The following is a 25,876-nucleotide window of genomic DNA, read 5'->3' on the forward strand; positions in this document are numbered from 1 at the left end:
TAAGCAATTACTTGAGATCATTAACTTTTTATAAAGGGAAGACAGGACATTTTTCAAATATTCATGCTATGCAACAAATATGCCTGTGTTGCTCTAGAGCTAAATTTCTCAATATTTTATTTTTTAACAGGGTCTTGTCTACACAGAGACACTCAATAAAGCTCACATGAATTGGTTAAAAGAATGGGATTTCAAGTCAATGACATAGGTCAGATAACCATGCAGACGTTTTTGTTTGGAGGCACCAGGGTGAATGGGGCTTTTTCCAACCTATAATAATTAAAACTAAAATTATGGAGCTGTAGTATAAAAAGTTATAGTCATAAATATGTAGTAAAGAAAAAAAATGACAGCCCTTTATTTGCTGGTTGACTCCTTGTTTACTTATTTTCTCTAACATCTAGTTAGATTCCTTTAAGAAGGGTTAAAATTGGGATCTTTATAACTGTCCCCTATCACATGGTTACATGGAAATGATTATGTTGATTTTCAGTTGTTTTTTTTTTTTTTTTCCCACATTTATCTGCTTCCTCCCAACTTTACTCATTTAAGACTGCCTGTTATAAAGCCTTGGAGATACCAATGCTTCTGGCTTATGTGAAAAGCCCCCTGTCATTATCATTAGTAATGACCAATAAACTGAAAATTTATTTTATGATGAATAGTGCCTGTATAAAATGAAAATAAAATAAAAAAAGTTAAAAAGTTTAGGATATTTGGTATAAGGCGAGGGTGGGATTGGTGCTGTTGGGGTTGAAATGTAAGGAGTGATCCCAAAAAGTGTGTGCAGTCAGACAACTAGCCATTCTAATTGCCCTGATAAGCACTTGACATGCACTTCTTTTTCAAATCTGTTCAGAATTTACTATTAATGTGGAGAGAAAACTTTGTAAATTTTTAATACAAAGTGTAGAAGTTCTAGAATGAAGTAGCATTTTTTGTCATATAAATAATTTAAACACAGAAGTGTCCTTCAAAGGTTCTGCTGGTATTTAAATATGTAAAGTGAAAAAAACATATACAAGATGTTGACTATAATTCTTCTGGACTTTCAGAAAATATAAACTTCTGTAAGAAATTAATCTCTGTCTTCCTTTCTTTGGGACAAAAATCAATGTAATATATCTAAATAAGGAAAAGAAAAAGTCTTTACATGATAATATGCAAAAATAGAAATAGCGTGAAAGAAGCCATCATTCATAGTATACAGTATTACATACACAATGTTTTAATATGCTTGCTCTCCTTAATCTGCAATATGCTCCTTGGAACCATATAAACGAAATCTATGGTATAATAGCTTCTATAAAATATTAAGTATTTGTTAATTTATTTCTAAATGGAATAGCATATTATACAGAAATGAACACAATCCTCAAGATATTCCAAGATATTCAACTCTTTTTGTGGAACAGCATTTATAAATGCAAAAATATATAAACTCTTGGGGTTTTTTTGGTGTTTTGTTTCAGATTTTTTTTCTGTCCAGCAGTTTAGCTGTTTCTCTACTCAGGGATTACTCTTGTGTATGTTTGTTGCTCCTGTACTGCTCAGAAACTGTGCTGCATGAATGTGTCTTTATAGACATTTATTATGTTCTGATAATCCATATCCACTTGTGAAGAAGAAAAATGCTAAATTGAACTGTATTTAAATTAAATCCTAAATTAGAATTTTATTTAATTTCTAATGGCAAACTATATATATGAATTTAAAAAATAAAGGTGTGTATATATATGCATTCCAACAACTGCACAGTAAACCAGCATGTGTAATGCTTTATTTTTTCAATGTTATACATTGTAACAAGCTATGCCCTTTTTATACATTTGTACTTCTGCTGGTAATGTGTGTCTGCATAGAGAGGAAATCCTGCAAGAGTTAAATTTAAAAAATCTAAGTGGTGGGAAAGAAATATGAAAGAAAGGAAATGCACTCCTTGTAAACTGACAGAAGAGTGGATCAACTTCAGACCAAAAGGAGGTCTAAAGTTCTCAAGACATCACAGTCATCCATAGCCTTTTTCTCTCTAGAACCTTTGTTATGAAAAGGTGTTGCTGTCTTTAACTACTACAAAATCCCCAAGCACTTATATTTGAAGAATTCTGACCACCAAATGTTTGAGGATATTTTATGTAATTAATTCCTGCTTTAGTTCTGCTGCGGTCAGGTAATGTGTAATTTGTAACCTCAATATATTTTTATATTTATTTGTATTAATGACAGATGATAACCCTCTCAGTACAATCCGGATATAGTCCTTAAGCTTAAAAATAGAAGGGTCATCTTGGTACATTTTTTCTTTTTCAGGCATGACATAGATGAATTAGAGAAGTAGTTTTATCAGTATATAGACATGCTGTAGCATATTAAAAGGAACGTTTATCATTACAGAAATACAGAAATATTTACAGGAGAACCTTTACTTGTTCAGAGAATATACTTTGAGGTTTAATGAAGTATATAGCTGTGCAGGAAACCCATGAATTTTAAATTATTTTCCTGAACACAGGGTACTTGATATTTGAAGACTGCAATTTCCTTCCTTTGGGATCAAAATTTTTTTTCTTGAATTCCCCAAAGTGTTTCTAAGATTATTCATCTAGAGATTTTTTTTTCATGTGGTAGTATTTAAAGATCTAAATTTATTATTAATAAGGTTTAATTGTGTGTGTGTGTATATATATATTTTATTATTATTATTTATTTTTTTTTTCCAGAAAAGCTAGTTGCAGAAGTACACAGTCCACAGGTGTCAGATTATGCAGCCTCCCACACAGTCACTATTTTTAGGAGGAATGTGGCTGTCTGCCAGCTCTCAGAGAGATGAGTAGGAGACAATAGCAGGGATAAATTCATAGTATCATAAAAACCTCAGAAAGTTTGTGAATCATTTGGGTTCAGGTTTTCTCAGAAGTTTCTTTATGGTGCTTCTATGCTCCTGAAGTTCAAACAAACCAATGTTTTGCATCAAAATCAGTCAGATGCTAAATCTGTCACGGTTTCCAACAAAGCACATATTGTAGAAGATAATTTGATTTCAACAAAAATTGTGCTGTCCTTAGAAACTATTGGTCACTAGCAATTTCAACATAGCCAGACTAATGCATGGTGTGTTTGAATTTTGCATGAGCAGATATTGTTTTCTACGTACTCACTTAGTCACTGGAATGAAGTTTATGGGAAGGCATTTCTGATAAATGGTGTATGTCTACTGTTTGATTTTTTTTTTTTTTCTTGCTTTGCTCTCAACAGCATGAAGTTGATAATGTTATTGAATTAGTTAAAGGAATCTGCAGTGTCCTCTGTTTTGTGGAAACCAGAGCCATTACTGATGCAGTCGAGAAACTCCGTGCAGTGCTATGGGTGAAAAGACAGGTAAAAGATGGAAGCTTCTGTCCTATTTTTCTCTTTAAAACTGGAGCTTGAATTTTTTGATTGATTGAGGCCATTCTGCTGTCTTACTACATATTTTTCCTCTGGCAAGAATTACATAGAGGCACTATAAAAAAAATATTGTTGACAACATGTGACAGAGGACCAACAGAGGACTTGCCCTGTGTTTAATTGTAACTGATGTGCTCCTCTGGTTGTTCTTTTTTATTCTGGCCAAACGCAAATCTGTTTGCCACGTCGCCTATTTACCAAATCATGCAATTTCAAAGTATTCATTTTTCATATATTTAGCATAGGTTATTAACAATTTTTAAAAAATCCTTCTGTAAATGTCACTTAAATTATGAGTTTTCAGATAGAAATATCTCTTCTATGTATGCAGAGAAGGACCAGCATCATTTAGTCCTGATTTTAGCTGGAATACTCACTCTTAAATCACTGAAGCGTATTCTCCAGAGGTTACTATATAATTGTGAACTGGGACTTTGGAGAGCCGTATCTGTTTTCAGTTTTGTCATCAGCCACTTTTGTATGACCTTGAACAAGTCACTATGACCTGATTTATGGAAGTTCTGAGCACCCAAAAATTCTTTTGAAGTCAGCATGTTGGAAATACAGGTGCTCAGCAAATTTGAAAATTAAGCCATTAATCACTTGGATTAAGTCTCATGTAACCTTAAGACATGCTAACGGTTTCCTACCCTAATGAAATTCCCTCTTCACACTATTTTTAAAAGTTTAATGATTTAGTAAGGATTTTTTTTTTTTCTTTCCTTGTATGGTCTCTGTCTTGCCCTTTCTCATGGCAAATATTGTTTAGAAAAACATGCCAAGCTGGCAGATTATTGTAGTCTCACACCATTACCTGCTGACAAAACTTTTGTTCTTTCTCTTTTCTTTCTATTGTTTGGTGTTTTTTTTTGGTTGGTTGTTCGATTGAATTTTTTGTTTGTTGGTTGGTTTGTTGTTTGTTTGGGTTTTCTGTTTTGTTCGATATGTTTGTTTGTTTGTTGGATCACTAATGTTAACTGAGTTCACTACTGAGTGTTAATTGGAAACATGTCTATCTATAAAAGTGGAATTTATTTAATTTTGCTTAATACACAGTTTGAGGTCCCAAACATTAGACTGGAGAAATTATTTCTGTAATTATTTTTGTAATGTCTCTTGTGTCATAGGAGTCACATATAGCAAATTAATTATATACTGTCATCCATATACACTTACTCTTGGCAGGTTCAAACCCTCAAATACTCATCATCTTACAGGGGCAAACTTCTTCCTGAGAAGTGAAAAGACTCATGAAAGAGCAAAGGGTGTGTTAGTTGAAGAGGCTCCAGTGATGCTCAGAATACCTCTTATGTTTGCATTCTTAGCCTCTGTATATTCCTCTTAGATGGTGGTGAGGAAGGCTGTGGGCAAGATGGGGAGGGAATAGGTCCCAACTTAGGTAAAGTACAGGACCTGAGTAAATAGACTCTGGAACATGAATGTACCTCTCTGCAGGTCTGAGTTCTAAGTAAATCTCTTCACCATGTTTCTGGAACACAGGACACTAGAGATCACAGAGCAGACATTGCTGCAGGGCCCTGGGCAGAACCAGCTGTGTCTCTGTCGTGGTTTAACCGGATCTAGCAATACAATCACGATAGCCACTCACTCACCCCCAACAGGGGAGAAAATCAAAAGGGAAGGGAGAAACTTGGATTGAGATAAACACGATTTAATAAAGTGACAAAATACTAATATACTACTAGTAAATACATATATAATAGAAATAAAAGATACTCAAGGCAATTCCTCATGAACACGCTGAGCAGCCAGTCCTAGGAAACAGCCCAGTCCCAGCAGCTGATCCCAAAGAGAGAGAGAAGAGAGGAAAAAGGCAGAAAAGCCCGGAGGCCTCTGCAAAATGACAAAAGGCTGTACTGAATCTCCCTGGCTGTGCCCCAGCGAGAGAGATTGGAAGAGAAGAAAAGGGGATGAGAAACTGGAAGGGTCCACTCTTAAATCTGAAGCATGATGCCAATGGGATGGAATACTCTCATTGATCAGTCTGGATGTCAGTCAAGCTCTGCCTCGCTGCCTCACACCTTTGGGCAGAGCATTCAGAGTGTCCTTGGCTCTCAGACCAGAGCAATTCAAAACATTCTCTTGGTTTTGTTGCCATTGTTGCTCAGAGCTGATCAGCTGATTCACTTAAGTCCCTTCTCTTGCTTTCTGTCTATGTCATGAGTCACTGTAAATCTTGTTTCTGTAGCATCCTAAACCTTTTAATGTCCACTTTAGCATCAATTATTGGAAGTCACTCTTCTGGGTAGAATTCCAGTGTAAATGGGTCTGTGACAGCACTCGTTTTATCTGGCATGTTGTTGATTTGAGTGGAAATAAGAATATCTCCATTTAAGAAAAGTTTTTCCTGTGACTTAGAGAGAAAATACAGTGAAGAGATAAAAGAAGTAACAAGGGATTCACATTATCTGCTTTTCAGTTAAAACCAGATTGTTCTGAGAGGCATCTGACAGAGCAGTATGATTGCTCTTGAGAAAATAATTTTGTCAACCCAGAATCTTTTTTTAGAGGTAGATAAAGAGCTTGGTCCAGTAAAAAAAATAGAGAAGGCAGTGACAGAACATGTTCTCCTTTAGGAAGGAGTTTGAGGAGAAGAAACGTTTTGGGACTAATTGGTTATAAGATTTCTTGTAAAGTAAGAGAAAATCAGTGTATTTTCTCTTTGGGTGTTTAGGTCAGCTCTGTGAACTCAGAGTAAACTGCCTTTTATGACTGGTTTATATTTAGTGAGTATCCCTGAGTCCATTTTCAGCCCCATTCGCTCTGAATTCCAGTGGGGAGAGAGATGTAGTGGTCAAAGAGCCAAATCAGTTCATATTAGTGTGGCCTGTCCTGAGCAATCAGAAAACCCCACATGTCATGCCATGAAGAATAAGATAATGGAATAAAAGCCAAAAAGTACAGGTCATCTTTTTCAAGCCTGAGGTTTCTGATGATGTTCACATTTACTTCTCTTCTGAGTCTCTGCCATGCAAATACTGTTTTTATTTTAGGGGTCAAGTGATTGCTACTACATAAATAATTGAATTATGGGATGATCTGTCTTGTTGTAAAAACAAACAAAACCCCCAAAACAAACAAAAAGAACCCTTGCTCCAAGTGTTCCCAGCTTGCTGTTGTAGCCTGTGTCCAGTTTCTAACTCCACTGTATAGACTATCTCCAATATATTCAGGTTGTGCTGAACCAACTTCCATGTACTTACTTGCACAGAGGGAGTTATACACTTTTCTTTTTTCATTTCACCGTCTTAAATTACAAGCTCTTCAAAGCAAGGAACAACTCTCCTCATCTATATGTAGAATCTTCAGCACAGTAGAGCGCTGGTCCTGGCTGTGGTCTCCAGAGGCTAAAAATGATAAGTGCTGGTGGTGGTGATTATAATGATTGTGTTTGCTCATCTGTAGTGAGTGAAATGATACTGGTCCTGAATACTCTTCTCTGAATGTTAAAAAGATTCTGTCCTGGTTGAATATTTTACCACTAGTCTTAAAATACTTTTCTGTCCTAATATTCACATAAGAATCTGCTTGTCTCTGCATTTCTCTTGGAGAATACTGACTAGATCGTTACTCATTTTTTTTAAGTTTTGAAGTTATTGAGGTTTTGTTCCCTTAACATGATCTCTTTCAGGCTTGGTTTGCTGAACTAGTTGTCTATCCCTTGCAGCCTTCTCGTGAAGGCTGTCTGTGACCTTGGCTGACACCCCTCTCCACCTTATTCCCTTCCTTAGGTGAGGCAGACCTGACTATCAACTGACTTCAAACAAAAAGAGGGGAAAAAAAATTAAAAAAACCCATCAAACTGCTCCTGCACCAACAAATGCCATTGCTACTGCTTTTTTTTTTTTTTTTTATTCCTTTGAGAAATAAGTGCTAGGACAGTTGATTAGACTTGAGCAATCTAGAAAATGTTCAATTTTGATTTTATGAAGAGCTTCATCTTTCTCAGCAGCAACTGAACTATAAATGTCGTAAAAGCAGTAAATATATTTCTGCATGTTCTGTAACGTGAATGCTGTTCTATTTTATGAAAATAGAGATTGCTTATTATATGCAACTACCTCATTTATAGAATAGTATGTAAATGTAGGAAATCAGATTTTTTCTGTATCTATCAATATTTATGCAAAGACAACAGACCATCTCTTCTGTCTGTATCAACATAAGTAGCCAAAATTAGTACTCATCAGTTGGATGTTTGATAGAATAACAGCTCCTCTAAACCTTTTTTGAGTTAAACTCTTACTGAAGTGTCGGGGCATTTAATGTGAAATCTGGATACTGACAAGATGATATAATACTAGCTTATCTTGTCAGTCTGCTTGAATTGTTTCTATTATGTTCACCAGCAGAGTACTCCCGAAACTTTTTGTTATGTACAAGAGAAGCTCTTTTCAGACAAGCAGGTAACTTGCACCACAAGTAAAGTGAAATTCTTGAGGCTGCTACATCTCAAGTAAGGTGGAAATCCCTGGAAAAAAATTCTAATTGCTTTTTCCCCATGGTTTCCTGATGCTTTAGTGTGATGTATGCTGTGGTTTTGTGTGGAATACCTATTAATGCATCCATTTGGCAAACTCCATGTGCACATAATGCCTCAGGGAAACTACTGCTTACTCCTTGCAATGTAAATTACATAGTGTGCCAGTGTATGTTTGAGTATAGGTATCTGTAACGTGTGTGCTTACATACTTTAAAAAAATATCTGGGTGTGCTTATATTTGAATCTAGTTTTATGAAAACAAAACAAAATAAAAAAAGAGGAAAACAAAGAAACTTACTTCCAATCTTCTGTGTTTGATGATACTGTACTACTGTACTACTTATTACGTCCTCACTGCCTCCTCACCCCTGGTACTGTGCATTCCCATACCATGGTTAAGAGATTATGAAAGCGACTGGCACAAGTGATAGCTTCTTCTTAACTGATTGAGTCTCTTTATAACTGTGATTCATTCAGTCTCTTTACCAGCCTAACCTGGGGATTTTAAAATCTGTTCAGGGGGAACTCTGGGCCTGCTGCACAATTAATGTTTTTCATCTATTTTTTTTTTTTTTTTCTCCTTCCTTTCTTACAGCAACTCACAAAAAGTCCTAGGAGATCAAATCCTGCCAGAACAGGCACTAATCCACTATATATTAAATGGGCTACACTATGTTGAAATTATAAACACTGTTCCAAAAGGTTGTTTACTTTCCAGAATTTGAGAGAATTGAACTAAGGTCTCTGTTCCCATTTGTCTCACTGCATTATAAAAATTGTGAAAACATAGTTCTCTGCCCGGAGGTTGCTTTTCTCTTCTCAAGTAAGCAGTTGACTTCTCTTCATATTTACCAGACAAATGCTGGCAGCTCCAGGCTGGTTACCAGAGGGAGAATGTACATCCAGCATTAGATTTCTTATGTCACCTCTGCATGCACTGTAATTTCTAAGAAGCATCTGGCTGAATACACACCTACTAACACAAAGCAGCCTCAGTCTGCTGCAAGGGGATTAATGATGGCAAAGGATAGTAAACCTTTCAGGGACACGGGTGCAAGCAGTGCAAGCTACGGGCAATACTGAAACACAGAATTAACTTGCTAGTGTCTCTGGTCAAGATTTGCACCTCAGTAACTTATTTCTATGTCACCTTGGTACCTGTGAGGCTGATGTCAGAGCCAGGCGAAGATGCAGCAGCTGGCAGGAGAAGCCGGTCACCCGCCCTTGCCTTTGAGCTGAGGCCAGGTCACACCGGTGGCCCCACGGCTACAGGTGCCACCTGTCCTGCCAGGAGACACGCCGAGCTACCTGCCATGACCAAGGTTTTTCCTGGGTTGACAGGGAGGCACAGGCAGCGTAGCAATATTTCATTTTGCCTGGTGTCTGAGAAGGCTGGAATAAGGTCTGATCGATGGCAGTTATTGTACCTGGGGATTTAATAAAGCAACTTTTCTGGGAAAAAAAAAAAAAAAAAAGTTCAATTAGGCCGATCAGTTCAGTTTAAACAACTGGCCTGACCTTTCAACAGTCATAAGTACCCAGGAGTGCCTGCTGACAGCAGTGTGATATGAGAGGTGGGAATCCGGTTGCTGAATTAATGTTAGGCATCAAGGGCACAAACACCCCTAAATTCCTGCACGTCATATTTCCTGTTGGCCATCTCTGTGTAGCTGCCTGCTCAAAGGCCTTTGAAAAGCATAGCTAATTTTACTGATTTGGCAGAGCAACATAGGCGAAATGTAGGTTACTTGGGTGGAGACTCAGCTTTGAAAGGATGCTGAGGTTCTACCTCATTGTGGTTATGGGATTTAAGTATGAATATATGCAATGGGAAGGAGAGGGTATTCTTACCTCTGTTATACTAATGCAGAAGCTGTCATCATAACATTAGGATACATCCTTTCTCATCTTATTTTCCATGAGTACTACTCCTAAAACTATTGTAACTACTATCTGGTCTTTTCTCAACTAACTGATTACTTTTTCCCTTGGGTTTTGTCTTTATAGAATTCACTTCAAAGAGCGGAAACACCAGACAAAGGTAAAGTGTTATTTTAAAAATATGTTAATTCAAGATGTATCATTAGAAAACATGTGGTTTCCAATTTGTTTGTATTAGCAAACTGTTGTAGTTGGCATATTGCAGATGTTTACATATTTAGTCATATTGTAAGGTAATTATGACAAGTTAAAATTTAAGTGATAAAAATGTAAATAAAACATAGTATTTCTCAAAAATAATCTCTCGATTTAAATATGGAAAAGAACAGCAGAGTGAAAAGACTTATTACAGTTGGTGGTCATAGCAGTTTTCCTTAATCTCAACTTTTTCTGTGAAGAAAAGGGAAAATAAGGAACTTCATGAAAGCCTAAAAAATTTATTTTCTTGTATGGCTTTTCTACTCGACTCCAATAACTTTAATTCCTCCCTCCTTGAGTTTTAGTACTTTGTTGTCTTTTGCTGCATATCTAGTGTGTTGTCTTAAACTATATACTGTCGTAAGAAGAGTAGGGTAATTAAAAATAATGGACAAAATCGTAGATCCTGCCTTATTTAATTCCTCAGTGAAAATCAGCTCAGACTTGTTGGCTCGTGCCCGATACCATCAGTGTTACTGTGGAGCAGCTCTCAGACTGAGGGCCATGCAGGAGTCTGTCCTGTCGCGGGTGCCTGTGTCAGGTTCCCGGAGGGGACAGCACATTGAGGTCCTGGTGGACAACAGGATGACCATGAGCCAGCACTGTGCCCTTGTGGCCAGGAAGGCCAATGGCATCCTGGGGTGTATTACAAGGCGGGTGGTTAGTAGGTTGAGAGAGGTTCTCTTTCCCCTCTACTCTGCCGTGGTGAGACCGCATCTGGAATATTGTGTCCAGTTCTGGGCCCCTCAGTTCAAGAAGAACAGGGAACTGCTGGAGAGAGTGCAGTGCAGAGCAATGAAGATGATGAAGGGAGTGGAGCATCTCCCTTATGAGGAAAGGCTGAGGGAGCTGGGTCTCTTTAGCTTGGAGGAGACTGAGGGGTGACCTTCTTAATGTTTACAAATATGTAAAGGGTGAGGGTCATGAAGATGGAGTCAGGCTCTTCTTGGTGACAACCAATGATAGGACAAGGGGCAATGGGTACAAACTGGAACACAAAAGGTTCCACTTAAATATGCAAAGAAACTTCTTTTCAATGAGGCTGACAGAGCACTGGAACAGGCTGCCCAGGGGGTTGTGGAGTCTCCTTTTCTAGAGACATTCAAAACCCGCCTGGACACATTCCTGTGTAACCTCATCTAGGTGTTCCTGCTTCAGCAGGGGGATTGGACTGGATGATCTTCCGAGGTCCCTTCCAGTCCCTAACATTCTGTGATTCTGTGATTGGGACATGGGTCCTGCCCAACCCCTCTGTGGCTGGCCTGCAATGTGCTGCTGGGGGCCCTCTGTCTGAACACCACAGTGGGCTGGGTGTGCTGTGGAACAGTGGTCTCTCTCTGTTTCACTTGGGGAAAAATGTGGCCTCTCAGATGCTATTTTTTTTTCCCCTCTTTTTTTCCATCTGCCTGCTTTTCTCACTTGCAGTGTGCTCAAAGAGGCAAAAAGGTGAACCAACTACAAAGATTGCAGTGGCCTTTCAAACACAGAAGTGGCTCAATGCAGGATTCCAAATGCCAGACTTGTTTCACTATTATTCAAGTTCATGAACAGCAAACAAAAAAAAGGCAATTTTATTTCTGAGCTGCCAGGTAAAGCTGAGCAGCTGGAAGGCCAGGGAACTGAGGGGAGAACATGCAGATGCAGAAGGCAGAAGAAGGTAAATACAGTTGCTAGGATTCTTCTCCTTTGGATGTAGTAATTTATCCCCCTTTTTTTTTTTTTTTTAATACTCTTAGTGGCAACTAACTGTTGATGATGAAAAGAATGAATAGTTACTAATCTAACAACTGCCTTAGGAATATCTTGCTTTGCATACTCTCAGGACACCTGACTGGAAAGGGGCTAAAACATTCATCTACTTAAAGATATTTCCAAATTTGGACTTTGTTGAATCAGCAGCTTCCTCAAGGCAAATCTGATTTATTAAATAACTGTAAAGGAATCAGATTTTTCTTTTACTCTCTACTTCTATATACAAATTGATTTATGCCAGGAAACTTTCACCTTTGAAGAGTGATGCTTCTGTGTTTGTTCTTGGCACAGCTTAATTTCGTAACAACTGCAGAATCCTTTTGGTAGTGTAATGTTAGAAACTTCAGCTTACCAGTTGCAAGTCAAAACTTGCCAGGCCATTGGTCATTCTGTGGAGAAGCCTACGTTCAAAGTTGTCCAAGGTAACCAAAATTCAAATTGACCACTTACATGCAGTGGTACACATTTCTTATCAGTTTCAATGTGCTACGTGCCTTACATCTGCACCTATTAAATAAACTTCTAAAAGCCAGCAAAATATTTAAACTCAGGCTAATGAGTGTTAACAGTGTTATCATATCAAAGCTGATGTTAAGAGTATGTCTGATAAAAACAATGTGTGAAAGCAATGACCAAAACTGATCTTCTGGGACCCAGGCCTGATCCCCAAGAAGTGGACAAAGCCATTCTATACATGTTTTCTTTTGGGGTCATGAGCTTTCCTTAGTCCCTGTCTTCTCAGTGCTCACCTTCATGATAATGCCATGGGGCCCCCTGTCCATTGACCAAGGGACACTGAGCCTGAGAGGAATCCAGATGATATTTTCACCTGCTGAAGCTAGAAATAAAAAACAAGTATTCAGTGAGTTGTGTATTCCTGCTGAAATCACCCTTAGGTTTTCTTTTCCACTTCATTTGCTTCCTGCCCTCTTTTTACTTCATTATGCTTAGTTGGCTAGAATTGCAGGCATGGGGGTCCTGTGACCCTAAAGTAAAATCACTGCCTTAGCTCACTGCTGGTAAATTTTTCCAGATCTCTGGGAAGGTAAAATTCATGTACTTTGCTTTCTCTAGCAGCACAATTGCAAATGAAGTCAGCTTTGACAGCTGAGGAAGAAACACACTGCATTTCCCATTTCTGCTGTACTGTTCAGGTTTATCTTGAAGAAAACAGTGTCAAATTTGAATGGCAAGAGCAGCGATCAGTCAAACCAACTAATAATTTCTTTTTCCTCTCCTCTTCCTCCCCCACGTGATAGTTATTACCCTGAGTATCATAAAAGAACTTTGTTTTTTTTCATTATAGCTTCACTTTACCACAAAAGAGAAAAAGATAGAGGAGACTATTAAAATTAAAGCCTTACTTAATGATTTGTTTAGAAATTGCTTTAATCTTTCTCTTTAATAAAAGATTATCAGAGGTTTAATATTAGCCATTCACCATGGACAGTCGAGTCACTGCAAGTCAAAGACTATATTCACAATATCTAGCCTTGATTTAGTATTACAATAACTGGCTCTATTAACAGTGTTATCTCTGAAGACCAAATTATTCCACTGCTGTGAATAGAGCAGTACTTATCCATGTTATGCCTGAGTCTGGATAATGTTCTTTTTCCTCTGTATGAAGGCCTTAGAAGATTATATTAATGTTTTAGCACTCAGAACTAAATGTGAGGAGCGATAGACATTTCTAGATGTTAGCACCTTTCTGCAGCTTCAAGTGTTCCAAGAAAATAAGGAATAAGATTATTCATATTAATAGAGATTTAGTATTGGAGTTTGCTGCAATCTAGAGTATGAAAAGACAGGCTGCAAACTGGTACAAAGCTGAGTCCGTGCGTGTTTCTCAAAAGCCGATGAATGAATGTTTACACAATGTCTACAGCCGTGCCACTTCAGGCAGGGATTTCACCGGATCAGACATAATAAGCAGCTTTTGGAATTTGATCAGCAGTTCTCTGGGACCCATCCCAGAAAGTCTACTCTGCACCATGAACTGATGGTATTGAATCAACAGTCTTTTCCAAATGAATTGCTGGACTTGCTGTCTTTTCGAATGAATGCAGTAATTGGATACCTTGATGACAATACATTTAATGAAGTTGTCATTTCTTTTAAGGCTGTAAAGGTTTTACGTCATTCTGAAGGCTAGGGTTTTTTTAATCAAGACCAATTTTTAAATAAGTACAACCCTCCAATTCTCAAAAAAAAAAATTAGAAGTTACAAAGGCCTTATAAAGTGTATAGTAGCAGAGACATTTTTGTTACTAGGACAGCAGGAGATTTTTAAGTTTCTTTCAAGGGTTAATTCACAGGATTCTTCAACTAGTAGAAGGAAACAATGGGTAAATATTGGTGCTTGGCAACTGCATCTGATCAGTATTTGCATTACAGCCTTTTCATGTTTTTACTTTATCTATTAATAACAAATGTTTAATTAATGCTGCTTAGCACCTTACCTAAATCTCAAGGGTTTTCTCTGGGGGTTTTGTATGTGTGTGTAAGACTTAAATGTATTTATGATCTTTCTCTTTTTCTTCTCTCTGAAAATAAGTGGGAAAAACAGTATCAAGCTTCTGTTCTCCAAAATATATTTAAAGTGTGAAAAGGGTCTTAAGCTTTCCTTTTAAATTCTGCTCAACCAGATACTTGGCATGTTTTAGCCAGAGAAAATGTGCCTACAGAGTCAGAGAGGTTGTGTTTAATGTGTGTTGAATTCATGTCATCTGCCAGTGCCATAACAGCAAAGCACCTGCTCTGTGGAAAGTCTACAACTAAAATGATATGTGAACTGTAATACTGGACTGAGAAGAAGAAAGTAAGTGGTTTTCTGTAAGGAATAACCTAAATCTTAAAGGTACCTATGGGGATATTCATTAACACCTGAGAGGATGGTGTGGATTGTTCTGTTTCTCACCAAGGGTGAAATTTATTCCTTCTAACTTACTGTACAAGGAACATGTCAGAAATAAGCGTATGTGGCAGCTGTGGTTAAAGGGCAGGCACTGAACTCTTCGCTCAGGTGACCAACAATAGGACTTGAGGGAATGGTAGGAAGATGTGCCAGGGGAGGTTCAGGTTGGACACTAGGAAAGGTTCTTCACCCAGAGGGTGGTGGAGCACTGGAACAGGCTCCCCAGGGAGGTGTCACGGCCCCAAGCCTGACAGTGTTCAAGAAGAGACTGGACAACACCCTCAGACACATGGTGTGAATTTCGGGGTTGTAAGTTCACTTCCCTTGATCTTATTTCCACAAGTCTCATTTATTCTCACCTTCAGTGAGAAGGCGATGCCAAATAATTTCACACTGGAAATATGAGGTTTGAGTTGTGGGTTTATTAATCTTGGTCACGATTCAGTTTGATGTGGTGTATTCGATATCTCTTAGATAATGGCTATGCCTTGGAGACCTTTCTAGAAAATAAACTCTGGCTTAGCTGAAGCTGTGAATCTGTTGTAGGAAGTCTGTAACCTGTGCTATGTTAATCAGTGAAACACCATAGTTCTTTCTCATCTAAGATTTATTAATCATAAAAGTGATAGAAAGCAGTAAAGTTTTTTGACTTCGTCAATGAGTGATAATTTTGGCATGCCAAATCCTATTCAGCAGCTCATAAAAATATAGTGAAAAGATGCTGACCAACTCTTTTGAGTAATAAACATTTACAGACTAGCCAAGATTTTTGTCTTTAATTTAGTTAATTGCCACTGGGCTTGATGAGTGAGGAGTGGGGGCAAAAAAAGGCTGACTAGCACAGAAACCATGGAGGGTTTTATTAGCTTGGTGCAAACGTTATTGTGGGTTTGGACCATGAATTTTATATAACTAAGCTCAGACACATCTTTATTAATCAAAATAGGAACCATTACAATCATCACAGTTTTGCCAGTGAGAAATAAGTTTGTTTATTCCCGTAGCATGAAAATCCATTCTTTGGGATTAGACAAAGTCTCGGAAAGCATTTTCTGCATCCTGCTGTCTGTGGAAGCATTTTCCCTGTAAAATTCATCAAGATGCTTGAAGGAGTGGTAGTCGGTTGCCAAGAGGTCAGGTGAATATAGTAGATGAGGCAAAACTTCAGAGCCCAATTTGTTCAACTTTTGAAGTGTTGGTTGTGTGACGTGCAATCAGGTGTTGTCATGTAGAAGAATTTGTCCCTTTCTGTTGATGAACGCTGGCTGCAGGCATTGCGGTTTTTGGTGGATCTCATCAATTTGCTGAGCAGATTTCTCAGATGTAACTGTTTTGATGGGATTCAGAAAGCTGTATTGGATCAGACCTGCAGCAGACCACCAAACAGTGACCGTGACCTTTTTTGGTGCAAGTTTGGCTTGGGGAAGTGCTTTGGAGGTTCTTCTCAGTCCAGCCACTGAGCTGGACTGAGCCGCTTTTTGTTGCATGTCACGATCTGGTCAAGAAATGGTTTGTTGTTGTGTAGAAGAAGAGAAGATAGCACTTCAAAACAATGATTTTTTTTATTATTATTTTTTGACCAGCTCATGAGGCACCCACTTACTGAGCATTTTCACCTTTCCAATTTGCTTCAAATGCCGAATGATGGTAGAATGGTCAACACTGAGTTCTTTGGCAACTTCTTGTCTAGTTGTAGGAGGATCAGCTTCAATGATTGCTCTCCACGGTTGTTGTCCGTTCCAAATGACCGGCCACTCTTGTCTCCTATGTGAAACTTCTTGAACCACCACTGCACTGTATATTCATTAGCAGTTCCTGGGCCAAATACGTTCTTAATGCCATGAGTTGTCTCAGCTGCTTTACGACCCATTTTGAACTTGAATAATAAAATTGCTCAAATTTGCTTTTTGTTTAACATCATTTCCATAGTCTAAAATAGATAAAAAATAAACAGCAAGTAATAAGTCATTAGCAAATAATATAAAGTGAGAAAAGCACATTAAAATGATGTATAACATAGCCATGTTTCTGTAAGAATGTATTCCAGTATTAAACAGCAAATTTCAACAATGCAAAACCTGCAATTACTTTTGCACTACCCTAATGCGAAGAGTGAAATAATTCCTTTGCAATGTTTGCAATACATTTTGTGACTCAATAGTTCTGAGTATTTGCTAGTTTTAAGGCAAAAAGGTATAAAAAAAGGGGAACAAAAGTCTAAACCAAATACATGTTTTTCTGGGACATTTCTGTCAGGAGATAGCCAAGTCCAGTGAATCGTGGTATCTGTATCTGATGTTGGGCAGGATTCTTGCATAATTATAAGAAGTTAATATAAGCAAGTCTCAGGCTTCCTGTTCATGGGATATCTTTTTTTTTTTTCAATAGACAGTATTAGCTATTAGATGCCAAATACAGTGGCCAGACAAGTTTAGGGAGTATGTCAGGAACTGTAACAGGTGATGGGGCTGTTTTCTTGATCATGTAGGAACCCATGAGTTGGGGCTTGAGGGGGGAAGGAGACTTTGTGGAACTCCTCTTGGAAGACAAATCCTGATCTTTGAATTATATGTACTCTGACACATTATCTCTCAGCCTGTCCCTTGCCTGAAAAATGAGTGCTTGTACCAGCTCTCCTCACTCAGTGGAGGCTGCCAAGACTCAGGATTTTAATTTGTGCTGGCAATCAGGCAATCCCCTAGCTGCTCCAAACACAGAGAGAGGGAAGATGGATAAGAGCCAGTAATTGCAGAGAAAGAGCACTGCAGAGCTGAAGCCAGGGGAAATAACATAAATAAAGGTGTGGTATAAATGAGAGTACAGCCTGCATTTCATACATATCTGCATAGATGTGTATTTCAGTGACCACTACTGCGTAATGTTATCACCAGTTCATGACCATCTGAATGCTGACTAGGTCTGATTGTGGCTGCTACTGTATGTGTTTTATGAACTGTTTACCTACAGTTGCAACAGATTTATAGTAATAAAATTTAACCTCTGCCTTTTCTCCATTCTACTGCTGCATTGCCAGTTCCCTTGAACTAAGGGGCTCCTTAGCTGCTGAAATTACAACATACCTACATAATAAAAATCCTTCCAGAACAAAAATTAACAGACTAAAATGGCATATCTGAGGCACACACTAACTTGCTGTAGTTTAAAATGCTTGCTTTCAAAATGCCTTAATTTGAAAGCACTGTAATGAAAGACTGTTAATGATACACCAGAAATGAGCTAAGTCTGGTTTCAGAAGCACAGATGGCTAATTGGCTTCTGTTGGTAGGTTATGTTCATTTTAATTAAATTTTATTAGGAAGCATTTCAAAGCCATAACTGATGGTTTAAGATAAATATCGTTCTTCATAAATGACCTATTGCTAACTTCTATTTATTTCTCTCTCTTCTCTCAGTGTTAATAGAAGCTGCTGTGACTGAACTCTCCATGGCCATTTCTTGTCTCATCCATGTTTACAGCAGCAGCTTTGATGCAAATTTCCAACTTGCCAGCATACCTAAAAGCCCTTCATGCGCAGACATCAACCCAGATTCCCAGCTCAGCTTCACCGTTTATGCTGCCCATAACATCCCAGAAGCCTGGGTGAACAGGTAGGAGGAGATCTAGCAGGTGTTCACAAGATGGGGTGTTATCTCTTATGATCACATTTTTCATAGATGCTAGCTGACCTCTGTTGCTTTGGCGATACTCCTATACTAATGGTAGAGACTGAGTAAGTGGGTGTATATCTACTGTTTTTCTAGTATAAAATGCACTTCCTTTCTAGCATGAAGTGCACTTAAGCTTCACTGATTAGGAGACTTCCAGGCCTCATAGGAGGAGAATCAAGGAGGTGTGACCTAGATGGTTGCCCTTGATCAGTGTGGAAGGAGGGTAGTAGAAGCAAGGTCAGAGCACTGGCCTTGGGGGGTACACGTACAAATTCTTGTGTGACCAGCTTGCTCAGAGGGAGAGAGGAAGAGGTGAGTGCTGCGTGCCAGGAGTGTTTGGGCTGAGGCTTTGAGTGGCCTCTGCAGTACAAGTAACTGGAAAGACTGAAGGCCAGTTGACCGGGTTAGACAGAGAGGTGCTTGCTTAAACTCAGTCTGAATGAGGCTTTATCAGCAATTTTTGCTCTTGATCTATTCAAACCACATGACATGGGTAAGCATGTGCATTGACGATCCTCTTTATAGATAGTGATTAAAATAAGTATGGTTTATAGGTCCTAGTATACCTGGTACAGCAGCATAGCAGAGGAAATAAAATGGGAGGCATCATTAATAAAAAGCTGAAGTTCTCTTCTGAATTGTTTATTTAGTCAAATTAGTTTTCTCTTCAAATAGCTGCTTTTCCTACTCCGAGCAAAACTAGTGTTCTCTTAGCACTCCTGTCTGGCAGCAAAATACTGTTCTCTAAGTTTTTATTAATACTTTTCCCTTGCTCCCACTTTACCTTGAATTCCATATGACTGATTAAAAAACAGTGGGATCATTTGCATTAGACTGTGAGCAAGAGAGTGTACTATACAGCATTAGCTGTAATTAGCAGTTTAATAAAAATCCAAGAGAACTTACATTAGTTAAGATAAAAATACAGAACTATAATCACTATCCTGATTTTGCAGATGATTATACCATTCCCACTGCATTTTATGTTTTACCAGAAAAATGTGGAATTACATATGGCTTAAAGGCCACTGATGACTTGAATTCTATATTCGAGCATGTGAAAATGAGGATATCTCTTCCTCCTTCACCTCCCTTTCCAGTCCTTCCAATATTCATAGCCAGCATGAACTTCTTAACGTGGACTGCCACCCTGACACCTGCTGTCCTCAAATACTTTTATTAACGTCATTCACATGCATACTCTACGTTCTTATTACTGCAGTGCATGAATTGGTGCAGGCTGTCACAACTCTTTTTCCCTTTCCCAAAGGCCACATTTTATGATCTTGGTGCTGATCATAACATGTATCTTAATATATGTTCCTACATATACATATATATATATGTGATATATGTATATGTTATAAATGTTAGAATTTTTACAACCCTCAGTGTTTCACATTGGTGGTGGTTTTTTGTTTTGTTTTGTTTTTCCTGTCCATACTGGCATGTGATAAATGGCTTTTCTTTTGGTCATTTGGGATAAGGGAAAGTGAACTGTCTTGTGTTTTACAGAAACATGTTAGTGTCCTGTTAAATCCCTTTCAAGTTCACTTTTGTGGATAGTATTTTTGTCAATGTTTCTATTTATGCTCTTGATTTTTATTCCAGTGTTACTGTCCTTCTTAAAGAGATAGGTAGACACCTTACAAGTTGCAGAGTAATGTTGCAAAACTAATTGCTTTTCTTGACTGTATTTTCATTCCTTCTTGGTTAGTTTATTTCGTTGTTGTTTTTGGTTGTTTTTTTTCAATAAGTTTGTTATTTTACATAATTTAAGTCCCAAGCAGATTTGCCCTGTTTGATGCCGGTGACATGCCAGTTGTTAGCTTCATGTTTGGCTGCATTTGTTTCAGCATCTCACAAAAATCAGATTCCTAGCTACATCTGGATGATATGAGGTTATCTTTGGGGCAAGACTGTATAGAGTCATGCCTTTGAACTCACAGGGAAGGTAGTTAGACAAAATGCTCTGCAAAGACTTAAAATGTGTTGAAGTGCATGTGTGCACTCTGAACAATCTTTCTGACTTCAGTTAGACTGAAGCATTGTGGAAGCATTAATCTTTTTAGGATTAGGTCCTTACGGTGTATAAATCAGGGTTATATCTGTATATCATGTATCAGTACTTCTGTTTAACCAGCAATGCTTAATCGTTATTTTATTAAGACCTATTATTTCTTGCACTATCCTCCAACTGTGTGTAATGTTTAGAATTTAGAGGAAAGATGCCATGTCTAAGAACAGAATGATTTTCTAGTCTTGTGAGGTACTTTTTTCCTTTCTCTGCATCGATGCCTCATAGGTGCTACAGATTCCAGATCCCTTTCTTTTAATTAAAAAAAAAAAAGGTGAGGTGGGAGGCAGGTGGGAAGCAAAGGTATATCTGCTTCAATAATTGTAACAATTGTTATAATGTTCTGGAAGAGATCTATAATCATACTTGTAAATAAGGCAAAACCATGCACCTTCAGTCTGCAAATGCTTCACATTTTTTTTCTCAGATTTGACTGTTTCTCACGTTCATCATTCTTGTTCAGAATGTGGTATAACACTGAGAGTGGCAGGAAGATCTGGATGTTACAAGACCATTTGAGAAAATTAGTTGATTATAAACTACTCCACTGTTTCGACTGGAATTTTATGACTTCAGTCAGAAGAATATGAAACCAACAGATAACCCCAGATCCAAATGACACTATGACGCTAGTCAGTTAAATATCTGAAGAATGGCAACACAGAGGGCTTTAATGGTTCTGCTGTAATAAATGCATAGATTCACAGAATGTTAGGGATTGGAAGGGACCTCGAAAGATCATCTAGTCCAATCCCCCTGCCGGAGCAGGAACACCCAGATGAGGTTACACAGGAAGGCGTCCAGGTAGGTCTTGAATGCCTCCAGAGTAGGAGACTCCACAACCTCCCTGGGCAGCCTGTTCCAGTGCTCTGTCACCCTTACTGAGAAGAAGTTTCTTCTCAAATTTAAGTGGAACCTTTTGTGTTCCCGTTTGTACCCATTACCCCTTGTCCTATCATTGGTTGTCACCAAGAAGAGCCTGGCTCCATCCTCATGACACTCACCCTTTATATATCTGTAAACATTAATGAGGTCACCCCTCAGTCTCCTCTTCTCCAAGTTAAAGAGACCCAGCTCCCTCAGCCTTTCCTCATAAGGGAGATGCTCCACTCCCTTAATCAACTTTGTTGCCCTGTGCTGGACTCTCTCCAGCAGTTCCCTGTCCTTCTGGAACTGAGGGGCCAAGAACTGGACACGATATTCCAGATGTGGTCTCACCAGGGTGGAGTAGAGGGGAAGGAGAACCTCTCTCGATCTACTAACCACCCCCCTTCTAATACACCCCAGAATGCCATTGGCCTTCCTGGCCACAAGGGCACAGTGCTGGCTCACGGTCATCCTGCTGTCCACCAGGACCCCCAGGTCCCTTTCCCCTACACTGCTCTCTAACAGGTTTTTTCCCAACTTATACTGGAACCTGGGGTTGTTCCTGCCCAGGTGGAAGACTCTACACTCTACACTCTTCTCGGTGGCAAACAATGATAGGACAAGGGGTAATGGGATCAAGCTGGAACACAAGAGGTTCCGCTTAAATTTGAGAAGAAACTTCCTCTCAGTAAGGGCGACAGAGCACTGGAACAGGCTGCCCAGGGAGGTTGTGGAGTCTCCTTCTCTGGAGACATTCAAAACCTGCCTGAACATGTTCCTGTGCGACCTCACCTAGGCGTTCCTGCTCCAGCAGGGGGATTGGACTGGATGATCTTTTGAGGTCCCTTCCAATCCCAAACATACTGTGATACTTTCCCTTGTTATATTTCATGAAATTTTTCCTGCCCAACTCTCCAGCCTGTCCAGGTCTCGCTAATTACTAATCTTTTTTTTACTGACTGGGAAAAGTAAATATAAATAGGTTTACTGTTATCTGAAATTCTAACACTTCAAAACTTATGTCCAAACTTTCCTTGACTGTAATAATGAAAAAAATGTTAGCCTTAATGAAAAAAAAAGAAGCAGAATTCAGGTATCTTAAGTACTTTTCCTGAATTTGAAACTTAAAAAACCCAAACAAACAAACAAAAAACAACAACAAAAAACAAACCATAAACTTCTCCACCCCCAAAATTGATATGGGATTCATTATTTTAATTCTTTTTGCATGTAAGGATGGATCGTCCCAAGTTTCTGAATTGTAAGTCCCAAATTTACTGTGTTGCATTACAACTAATTTTGTTTTTTTCTTTTTTCTTCCCTTTGTAGCTACAGATCTTTCTCTTTTTCCTGTTTGCTAATTTACGCTGGGAAGACAATATGTCAAGTCAAGATCTGCAAAAATATACCAGCTAAAAGGTCCTTCTTCTTCCTGGCTGACTGGAATGAGAAGTAAGCTTTAGTCTGTGTTTGATAAATGTTTGTCTGACAGATTTTACACATTGAATGTACATTTAAAAAAAAAAAACCCCAAAACTCACATCTTTGTTATGGATCTTCTACTAAGCAAATTATACTCCACAGAATGCAGAGGAACTTAGGGAGATGGGAGTGAGAAATGAGTGGGACAGCCAGAGGAAGAGAAATAAGACTAAGTCTGGTCTGACAATAAGCTCCACTAAGCTGGTCTGGTCATTCACTGGGGACATCCTGGAGCAATACTGCAACTAAAAGGGGATACAACCAAGGCTGTATTTCTGTTCTCTTTTGAAAACTTCCACCATTTGGATCCACCTCTAATATATATGCTATCCAACTTGAGAACTTATTGTAATGTTCCTAAGGAGAGAAAGAAGCTGTTGTGGGATTATTTGTGGTTTTTGTTTGTTTGTGGGGTGTTTGTAGTGTTGGCGGTTTTTTCTTGGTTTTGTTTGGTTTTTAATAAGAAGGATCTGCAGTTCTAAAATGAGTAACTTAGTCTGAGACTGGAATTTCAGAGTAAAGGCTACCATCTGACTATCACCAGCCTGTCTGCTTTGAGGAAGATAACTCAATTGAAAAGCACGGCACACAAACAACTTTCACTGAAGGCAATAGGTGGGACAGAAGAAGTAGGCAAATTTTTATGATTTGTCAGTAGTATTGTGTTCTTCCATCTTCCTGGGCATGGCATGCTTATATTCTTTCAAATTGACAGTATTTTACATCACTGTTTACTGTGATCTAAATCTGAAAGCAACTTGATTATATTATAATTGAACAAAGGCTACAAGTAATGCGGAAGGGTTTTTTTAATTATCATTGAAAATGGAGTGTAATTAATGACTTCTGTTTGCCTTTATGTAAGACATACAACAGTTTTAAGGTGGTCAAATAGAAGAAGACCTTTTTATGTCAAACCTATTACACATCTATCTTAATGGAGGTTTTGTACGGCCTTCTTGCACAACACTCCTGAAAAGATGTAGGGAGCTTAGTATGTCTGCCCAGTGGTTAAGAAACAAAATGGCTGCATTTCTGCTAAGCATCCAAATTAGTTTTTTTAAGGCATAACATCTGCTTTGATACCTCAGTTGACTCCATAGAGATTGAATGTCCAATCTCAATCTTTTGTGTAATTGGAAAATAACTGTTATCCTTGTGTATAAAAAAAAAAAAAAAATGAACCATTACCATATGCTCTGTAGGAATTTTCACTTAATCCAAGCTTTGGTCAAGTACTATCTTATGGTACAAATGGGCAAATCTAATTGAAGTGTAGAGGAAGGATTACATTGTTTATAAGCGTTTTTGGCTTCTAAAAATGGCTGATGGCTTTCTGGAATGCATCTTACGCATCCTTTTTCTAAAACAAAATATAAGAATATAGAATAGAAATAAATTATTTAGCTATAACTGGAACAGAAACTCTGGTCTTCTTCCATTTCCATGAAAATGTAAAGAAATCAGAGTAAAGCTTCAAGATTTCTGTTTAAACCTTTGCCTCTTCAAAATCAGTATTATATGTCTGCAATTCTATCAGAAACCTTATAGGAAAAAGAAGCAGTTAAGTATGCAGGTCAAATTCTTTCAGAGGTCATAGATGCTTGTAAGAGGCTCTAAATGTCAGAAACAAGATCTGGAGATGTACAAAACTTAATAATATTAGTTTTCAAGAACACCTTTTTATTGTTGCTTAAGTTTCAAAAATAATTTTCAAAATCCAATTCAAATAAGTTGCAAAGTACAAACCCAAAAGTTTACATCTGTCTGGCAGACTTTTCAGTATTTCGCTCAACCATCAAAGATGTTCACATGTTTTCCATCTCAAGCCAATTGATCTATATTAATTCAAGTCTCAAAACATGAGGGCAGGTTTCTTCTACCTAATGACCAGAGGTCCAGAAGCAGAGACCAAGAAACTAGGTAGCTAGATGTGCCGTTATTTTTGTATGTTTTAGCTTGTATCCAAAACTGGATTTTGTGAATGGATGGTATTTTTGAGTCAAAATGCAAATGAGTATTTTAAATCAGCTATCAGTCTTATAGCTCAAGCTTTAACTCCTAATAATTTTTGAGAAGTAGTGGAGATTGGGGAATGTCTCAGAAGACTGGAAGAAGGCTAATGTCACCCCCATCTACAATAAAGGCTTAATAGAGAATCCAGGAAATGATAGGCCCATCAGTCTTACTTCAGTCCCTGGGAAAGTTATGGAATGAATCCTCCCGGGGGTTGTCACGAGTCAGTTTAAACATGTGATTGGGAAAAGCCAGCACAGATTCACCAAGGGCAAGTCGTGCTTGACAAACCTGATTGCCTTCTATGACAAAGTAACATTCTCGGTTGATGTGGAGTGAGCAGTGGGCATTGTCTACCTGGATTTCTCCAGGCTTTTCATACAGCTTCCCACAGCCTCCTCCTAGGGAATTTGACATGCTACGGCCCAGACAAGTGGTCTGTGTGGTGGGTGGGGAACTGATTGACAGGCCATATGCAGAGAGTGGTGGTAAATGGATCCTTTTCAAACTGGCAACCTGTCACGAGTGGGGACCTTCAGGGATTGATATTGGGCCCAACACTGTTTAACATCTTCATAAGTGATCTGGATGATAGGACCAAGTGTACCCTGATGAAGCTTGCTGATGACACCAAACTGAGTGGGGAAGTGAACACTTGGGAAGAGAAAGCCTGTAGGATGACCTGGATAGGCTGGAAGAGTGGGCTAACAAGAACCTTATGAAGTTCAACAAGGACAAGTGTAAGGCCTTGCTCCTGGGAAAACATAATCCAGGGGTGCAGCACAGGCTGGGATCTACCCAGCTGTGGAGCAACTCTGTGGAAATGGACCTGTGGTCCTGGTGGACAATAAGCTCAGTATGAATGAACAGTGTGCTGCTCCAGCAAAGAAAGACAACAGGATACTGGGCTGCATCAATGAGGACATCACCAGAAGAGACAAAGAAGTCATTATCCCACTCTGCTCAGCACTTTTCAGGCCACATTTCAGATACTGGGTTCAGTTTT

General features: G+C 38.5%; 1 protein-coding gene across 9 annotated transcripts in view; it reads left to right on the forward strand.

The window, feature by feature from the left end:
* PIK3C2G (phosphatidylinositol-4-phosphate 3-kinase catalytic subunit type 2 gamma) overlaps positions 1-25,876 on the forward strand; it is a 354,168-nt gene that overhangs the window by 125,345 nt on the left and 202,947 nt on the right. For all 9 annotated transcript variants that reach the window (XM_065030454.1, XM_065030418.1, XM_065030425.1 and 6 more), the window contains 4 exons: positions 3,256-3,378; positions 9,959-9,992; positions 18,173-18,368; positions 22,702-22,824. In XM_065030454.1, the coding sequence (XP_064886526.1) occupies positions 3,256-3,378; positions 9,959-9,992; positions 18,173-18,368; positions 22,702-22,824 (476 nt within the window). The remainder of the gene's footprint in view (positions 1-3,255; positions 3,379-9,958; positions 9,993-18,172; positions 18,369-22,701; positions 22,825-25,876) is intronic.

This window comes from Columba livia, chromosome 1 (assembly GCF_036013475.1).
Source record: "Columba livia isolate bColLiv1 breed racing homer chromosome 1, bColLiv1.pat.W.v2, whole genome shotgun sequence".
Classification (NCBI taxonomy): domain Eukaryota; kingdom Metazoa; phylum Chordata; class Aves; order Columbiformes; family Columbidae; genus Columba; species Columba livia.